The 8,089-nt window shown below is 43.6% G+C and overlaps 1 protein-coding gene across 1 annotated transcript in view; it reads left to right on the plus strand.

Moving 5' to 3' along the window:
- Positions 1-5,912, plus strand: part of LOC117954138 (kinesin-1 heavy chain) — a 25,659-nt gene extending 19,747 nt beyond the window's left edge. Inside the window, exons 16-26 of the mRNA XM_034887674.1 lie at positions 644-832; positions 1,179-1,296; positions 1,942-1,997; positions 2,290-2,399; positions 2,662-2,763; positions 3,434-3,494; positions 3,869-3,940; positions 4,058-4,162; positions 4,845-5,061; positions 5,283-5,448; positions 5,716-5,912. Coding sequence (XP_034743565.1) covers positions 644-832; positions 1,179-1,296; positions 1,942-1,997; positions 2,290-2,399; positions 2,662-2,763; positions 3,434-3,494; positions 3,869-3,940; positions 4,058-4,162; positions 4,845-5,061; positions 5,283-5,448; positions 5,716-5,719 — 1,200 coding nt within the window. The 3' untranslated portion in view covers positions 5,720-5,912. The remainder of the gene's footprint in view (positions 1-643; positions 833-1,178; positions 1,297-1,941; positions 1,998-2,289; positions 2,400-2,661; positions 2,764-3,433; positions 3,495-3,868; positions 3,941-4,057; positions 4,163-4,844; positions 5,062-5,282; positions 5,449-5,715) is intronic.
- The last annotated feature ends 2,177 nt before the right edge of the window (positions 5,913-8,089 follow it).

Raw genomic sequence — 8,089 nt, forward strand, 5'->3', positions numbered from 1 at the left:
GGGGGGTAGATCATATATGACATGAACGCTATGCCACCAAAAGTCCTTTCTGCTACCTCAAGATAGCAATATGGCAAGAATTTAGAATCTGTAAGACCAGCACCATTGGCGCACAGACGGGCGCAGGTGCATTTGCTATTTACACAACATGGGCGCAGGACGGGACATTGTTAACCTCGTCGGGCTTAATTAGCAAAGACACTTGCGTTAAGCTTTGTGCTGGGTGCAACATAGGGCCCTCTGTTTTCTATGAAAAATGTCAGTTTGACATTTATTTCAGAACATAACATGGATGTTCTACATTTTCCACTTTGGTCAGAAAATGAATATGACGTTGTCGCCGTCAGTGGTACGTTTGCATGAACAGAACATATTTAGGTATATCATTTGGTAAAAAAAAAAAAAATATCCTAGGGAAAACAATTGATTTTTAAAATCATCGCAAATAAAAAAACACATTTTTTTGTTGTTTTCCAACCAATAACGCCTACTGATAAATTAAGGAGTCAGTTTGTTAATATGGCCTAAACATGTACCCGTGTTCCATTCTGTTGTTGTAAAAGGGAGACAAACCTACTTTTTTCTTCTTTCTTTCTTTCATTTCCTTTCTTTCTTTGTGGTCGTTCCCCGTCTGCCCCACCAGCAACATGAGGGCAGTGGGCTGATAGACGAGGAGTTCACGGTGGCCCGCCTCTACATCAGCAAGATGAAGTCCGAGGTGAAGACCATGGTGAAACGCTGTAAGCAGCTGGAGGGCAGCCAGTCGGAGAGCAACAAGAAGATGGACGAGAACGAGAAGGAGCTGTCGGCCTGCCAGCTGCGCATCTCACAGGTACGCAGCAACTCACCACAAAGGTGTGGTGAATGGGGCCGCATTAGTTGAGAAAATATGTAACTGCGATCATTTTTTGACTGTTTGACTGATATGATTTACAACATTGGAGGCAATGATAGATTTTTGTATCATTATTATCTCTCTTGAAATGATTCTAGTGTGAATGTGTACCTAAACCAAACAAAGATACTGATACATATTGTATTTTCAGTACAATTGTGTGTAATTGTGCGGCCCTACTTGTGAACTGACTGATCTCTGTGTGTATGTGAAGAAAGAATCATTTCTGAACTCTGATAACGATTGCATGCATGCACATCTGTTTTATTTCTTCTGTCTCCAGCACGAGGCTAAAATCAAGTCCCTGACGGAGTACCTGCAGAACGTGGAGCAGAAAAAGAGGCAGCTGGAGGAGAACGTGGACTCTCTCAACGAGGAGCTGGTCAAGCTCAGCGCTCAGGGTAGGTCACCAGTCAACAGGAAGTGACACCAGCACTTACTTCCAGTCCACTTTAAAGTGCTCATATTATGATTTTTTGGCTTTTCCCCTTAACTTTATTGTGTTAATAACCTACTGCGTATGTGCAACTCCCAACAGAGATGGATTAGAAGTGAGATGTCTCACTATGTACCTAAAACAGAGAGCTCAACACACAGGGAGAAAAGAGGAGCTGCAGCAATGTGTAGTGAAACAAAATATGGTGTTTTTTTGAAACCACATCAACCAATTCTGGTACAACCTCTAAATACAATGATGAACCTGAAGATGAGTGTAATGTGAGCACTTTATTTTATTTAGAGGCAGTACTAGTTGTTGATTTCTAATACTGAAGTATGGGGTCTAACAGATTTCTATTTTTTTGTTATTAGTTCAGGGCAAGTGCTAAAAAAGTGTGCACAAGTGGCATGGCAAAAGGCTCAGCAGGCTGAGTCTATAAGAGGTTAAATCAGCAGCAAAAACAATACATTTGTTGCTGTCAGCCACAATGTTTTCTTTTTGTAATCAAAATTTTTGACAAGAATTATGTCTAAGAACTCAATTTGGTATGTAAGGAGTTTATCTCTCTACTCCCATCTCATTGCAAGGATATCTGTGTGTTTTACAGAGAAAGTCCATGCTATGGAGAAAGAGAGTGAGATCCAGACTGCCAATGAAGTCAAGGTATGTTCCTCAGCCCCACCGATCAAAGGATCCGACAAGCCATTTCTGGCTAGTGTTGCCATCAACAACCATCTGAAGACTTAAAGGTGCTCTATGTAATGTCACACGCTTTTAGGCGGAGGGGAGTGGACAGGAGAAGAAGAGGGAGGGCATCACACAACATTGCTTAGAGCACCTTTAAGTCCTAAAAGATCTAGTACCACAACCGCTTGTAAAGAGCCTGCTAAATCTTGGTATTGTTCGTTCATCAACTTAACAGTGTGTATTTCTGTGTATGTGTGTGTGTTTCCAGGAAGCGGTGGAGAAGCAGATCCACTCCCACCGTGAAGCTCACCAGAAGCAGATCAGCAACCTGAGAGATGAGCTGGACAACAAGGAGAAACTCATCACTGAGCTGCAGGAGTAAGACTTGCACCTCTGTTTCCTCAGTCACAGCTCTGTTAGAAATGAAAGGGGATAAAGTGACAATAAAGGGACAAAATGACATTTAAATATAGAAGTAAAACCATGTTTTAGGTATGCTATTTTGAGATTTAAAGGAGCAAACTGTAGCGGCTGTGTAAAGGTAGTTCTAACATTTTGTCATTAGAGCTAAAGAATCGTTGCTGTTGCCATGGTTGTGCAGATTCAGCCAGTAGGTTGATCAACATTTTGTCTCTTACAGTCTGAACCAAAAGATCATGCTGGAGCAGGAGAGGCTCCGCGTGGAGCACGAGAAACTCAAATCCACGGATCAGGAGAAGAGCCGCAAGCTGCATGAACTCACGTACGTCACACGCTCTCTCGCTCTCTCTCGCTCTCGCTCTCTCTCTCTCTCTCTCACGTACCTCACACACAAACACCCACACAAACTCATACAGCGAGCTCTCTCTCTCACATTTACGTCACACACAAACACACAAAATCTTTTTCTCTCTCTATCCTACAAACGTCACACATACACCCCCCCCCCTCTCTCTTTCACGTAAGTCACACATACACCCTCTCTCTCTCTCTTTCTCTCTCTCACATACGTCAAACATACACTCTCTCTCTCTCTCTCTCTCTTTTACATACGTCACACAAACACTCTCTCTGTCTCTCTCTCTGTCAATTCAAATTGCTTTATTGGCATGAATGTCAGAAATAACAATATTGCCAATGCATCAAGGATAAATAATGTGAGAAGAAATACATACGTACAGTTCATTAAGTAAACTAAAATATCTACATTTAAGATAAAAAAATAGGAAACCAACAACAGCAAATCAATATACAGTAACATCTCTTGTGTCACATGTAAGGAAGACAGAAGCAAATAAACAAAATGGATGGATAGGGTCTCTCAGTCCTGGTGTTAATGGCCTGATTCAATGAATGTGCAGCCATTCATCCCCAGCATTGTGGCACGTGCATTTCTTCAGATGGTAACTGTTGTTGTTGTTGTTGTTGTTCAGGGTGATGCAGGACAGACGGGAGCAGGCCAGACAGGATCTGAAGGGTCTGGAGGAGACTGTGGTGAGTTCATCTAAACCCTGTCGTCATAGCTATACATCCTATCAGATAGTAAGGGTTACATCCCTTAGTAAGTAGAAAGGGTCGACTTCCTGTCTGCAGATCATGCTGACACATTGCTGTGAATGTCCAAAGAAAGGAATATCCATTAGTCTTTACAAGTCAATATGATGTTGAAAGAATCATTAGGAACTCAACGATAGCTTCAATATTGAGGTTTCAAACATGCAGAAACATATATTCAGCGTTACAGTGAGTCTGTTTGATCTCTATTGATTGTCTGCTGTGTTCCCGTCTGTATTCACTGGTTCTAGTCTGTTCCCGTCATCTCAATCCTATATTTGTTTAAATTGATTGCTTGTTTTTTTCCGTTCAAGGCCAAGGAGCTTCAGACGCTGCATAATTTGAGGAAGCTCTTTGTCCAGGATTTGGCTACCAGAGTGAAAAAGGTGACTATGGCTGTTCATTGCCTGGTTGACAAGAAAAAAGGGGAAATTTGTTATGTGATTGTAAGCCCCCGTGCATGTTATTTAAGTGTTAATACTTGGGTATTTCTCGTCGTGCAGAGCGCGGAGATGGACTCGGACGACACAGGCGGCAGCGCAGCACAGAAACAGAAAATCTCCTTTCTTGAGAACAATCTTGAGCAGCTCACCAAGGTTCACAAACAGGTAGGATTTCAAACACTACAAGCTCCCAGCCCCCAGATGAAAGATCACTGCTGTCCGTTGAAGATCCCACGCAACCCTTCTCTGACTGGTTGTCCCGTTTTCTTCTCGCTCTCCATCATCTTTTCCTCTGCCTCGTATTTCAGTTTGCTCTTCCATAGAGCTGTAACTATTAAAACAAGTTCTGTGCAATAAATCTTAGTAATATAATAATTGCAGTTTTACTATCTCTTCCAGTCAAATTATTAAAACAAATACAGTTTTGAGCAAATTCCAGGGTACATCTTTTCACTGTAATGTCACCCAGATTATGTAATCATAAAAACATAATTTCTAACTGCATCCATACCCTTGTCATTTTCTTGCTATCAATGTGTACAGAGTCAACTGCCAACAACTAACCATTGAAATAATACAAAAATATAGTTTGACCAATAATACCTTATATAATTACACTTAGGCATATCTGAACAAAATCCACAATTACCAGTCATACGCTTTAGGACCTTGGCTAATGCTAGCAAGTCATTGTGGTAAAAACAAATAAACTGTGATTATGTAACAACATGATTAATAATTGTTCCAGACCTACTCTACCACCTTCTCCTAACTGTCATTATCTGGTAGACCGATGCTAAAAAGGGACTTAAAGAAACAATTGAACCCGATGCTACTTGTCCCACAGCTGGTACGTGATAATGCAGACCTGCGCTGTGAGCTTCCTAAACTGGAGAAGCGCCTTCGCGCTACGGCTGAGCGGGTCAAGGCCCTGGAGTCTGCTCTGAAGGAGGCCAAGGAGAACGCCGCCCGCGACCGCAAGCGCTACCAGCAGGAGGTGGACCGCATCAAGGAGGCCGTCCGGGCCAAGAACATGGCCCGGAGGGGACACTCGGCCCAGATCGGTTAGTAGGGATGGATAAAAAATCTCATCTGCAACTTCTTTTACGCAGGGAAGAAGACACAAGCTTTGTGACACCTCTCTGTACCTGGAGATAATGTCCTCTTATACCAGTAGATCTTTCCATTTTACTTATTGTTTTGCCTGAATCCAAATCCAAATCTCTCACATAATATTTATATCAGAAACAGCCGATCTTTTATCTCCTCTTCCTCCCCTCCGCAGCCAAGCCAATCCGGCCCGGGCAGCAGCCGGTGGCGTCCCCCACCCACCCCAACATCAACCGCAGCGGGGGAGGCTTCTACCAGAACAGCCAGTCGGTGTCCATCAGGGGAGGGAGCAGCAGCAGCAGCGCCGGCGGCGGCGGCAGCACCACCAAGCCAGACAAGAAGTAAGGACCAGTCCACTCCTTCTGTTCAGGGCGCTAACCAGACCATGTGCCATTTAAGCAACATGACATCACGACTTCTCGTAAACGTACACGCCGACTTTCTTAAGCCAAGTGGCGTGAGATCTTGTCTTGATGTGATTCTTATTTCCCTGCGTGGCCCTCAGTGAAACTGAGTTTGACAGCCCTGGTCTATGGGGAAGACAACAACTTTTTTTTTTGTGTATGGGTGTTGAACTCTTAGCATCTTTTCTTTGTGTGTGTCTGCAGCTGAGGAGCAGCGGGGATAGAAGGACGACGCCACTGAAGAAGCCAATATCAACCCCCCCATCCCCCCCACCCAACCCCCAAAAACCCGTCATTCCATTACAGCGAACAGGCTTCTCCTCGCCGCGTTGGAGCCAAGAAGGAGTTTCTGAATTATAAATATATATATATATAAATATTCCTGGCCTGTACAGCTCCAGCCCAACCCCCCACCCCCCCCCACAACCACACACACACAACTTCACTTACTCCCCCACTTTCATCTCCCACATCATGGCTTATCTCTTTTTCTCATACTGAATATGAAAAAAGTCAACAAAGTTTAATTTAAATAAAATGTAGGGCAAGATAATATTCAGACCCACGAGGAGCAGTCTTGACCGCGGCCTCGCCGAGCAAAACAGGCGGACACCTCAAGCGCGTCGCTTCGGATTGGCTTTTGTTTTGCACTCCGCCTTTCGCCACCCATCGTTGTTGCTGCCGTCGTGAGAGTACTTCTGCCCCGTGCCATGCTGAATGTTCAGGGTGAAGCGAGATCGAAATTAAATGAAAAACAAACACAACCTAAAACAAAACAAACCCTGCCACGAGAACTAGCTTCTAGGCTAACCTCTGTACATTTCACCATAACTGTTATCGGTTGTTAACCACACTTTTCTCTGAATAGATTTTACATGCTACTTAAAGGAAGAACAAAACAAAAAAACTAAGCGAAAACAACTGTTTTAAAATTGATTGGTGTCAAGCACTACTGTTCTGTCTGCTCTTGTACAGATGTAAGATAGGCACGACTGCACACCCTTCCAGGGAGAGAGAGAGGGGGAGAGAGAGAGGGGGAGAGAGAGAGAGAGATAAGGGGAACGGCTAAAATGGACTCCAAAAAAAAAGCCACAACGTGCGACAGTGTACTGTAGATGTATTTAACTAAATACTTGTGGAGGCCAATTGTTTTTATCATTAAGTTCAAAATCTAAAACCTGTACTTGTTTATTGGTGACTTCATGAGAAGGATGAAAAAGGAAATGTAGAAGGAAGGAAGAGAATGATCCAGTTGACACGACACACTGCCGCCGTGTTTTTTGTTGTTTTTTTTCCAGCCTTTGCTAAGTAGCTCGAATACAGTTTTTACTTCTCTCAGTGGTTAATAATGCTGTATTAACGGGCTCCGGCCAGGTCTCCCTGCACACTGGAGCACATCGTCTGAAAGCATGTAGACTGAGATGGCACACGCGATGCTCGTCCCGCCCCTCCGGGGTCGCTGTCGCTCACTCTTCTCCAGCACCTCGCCTCTGTTTTCTTTTTGTTCTTTTCTGTCTTTCCTCCCACAACCCTTTTTTTGTTGTCGTCGTTTCTTAATAGATTTAGGATCTGTAACTACACAAACCCCTTTGATTGTAAATTTGCAACAACAAAAAAGCCATGTGTTTTGCTGGGTTTTATGTACTGTATCTCTTTCACGGTTCCATAGACTGTTTTAGATGCATATTTGAAGTGGTGCGGGAGGGGAGGGGGGGTGAGGCGGGTGTCAGTTAGGTGTCAGTCGGGTGTCAGTCGATGGGTCAGACGCTTGCCGCTGATCAGCCAGTCAGCAGGGCAGGGTGTAAAATTGCACAACAGTCTTCTGTCGTCATTTGTAGGGGCTTATTTAACTTAATCTAGTCAGGGGTGTAGGATATTTGTGTGTTTTATTGTCTTAGTTGTGTTTTTAATTCCCACCATTTTTTTTTTTTTTTTTTAACCCTGTGAAGCCCCACTGTATCGGCAAAGAGCTTGTTGTGATTGTAACTCCAGCGCGAGAACACTAACATGTCGTGCAAGTGCAATATACTGTAGAAGACGCTGTACGTCAGCCGGCTGGCAGGAGGGAGCAGGGTGGGCTTGCAGCGGTAATCCGGCCCTTCTTCCTCGTCAGCTTCTGCTCCGCTAACTTGGTTCTCAATGGGTTTTTTCCTCATCGAGGGCTGCAAGGTTGCCATTTCCCCAAAAAAAACAAAAAACAAAACATGACAGCTGTTTTTCTAAGATACTACTTTACTCATTGTAGATGACGAGAGGATGACCCTTCACGATCCAGTGCAGTAGTAGAAATAAATTAGAATGTGTCTTTCAAAATGCAATTTATAGAAACTTTTCATGTTTGGCGGAAATCAGCGGAACACTAAAAAAAGGGTTTATCTGAAGAGGTGTTCTACTAAAACTTGCCATCTTGCAACAGAGCGATTTTAATAGCACAATACTCGGAACAACACTCCTTACGCGGCTGTTTTTTTGTTTTTTTTTGTTGACAAGGAGTTATAATTCCTTTCTGCAAGCTGCCGGGTGGAGTAGCTCCCCTGTATCTATGACAGATCAATCGGGTTGGTTCATTCCCTCTGTG

The sequence above is a fragment of the Etheostoma cragini genome, chromosome 12 (assembly GCF_013103735.1).
Source record: "Etheostoma cragini isolate CJK2018 chromosome 12, CSU_Ecrag_1.0, whole genome shotgun sequence".
NCBI classification, from domain to species: domain Eukaryota; kingdom Metazoa; phylum Chordata; class Actinopteri; order Perciformes; family Percidae; genus Etheostoma; species Etheostoma cragini.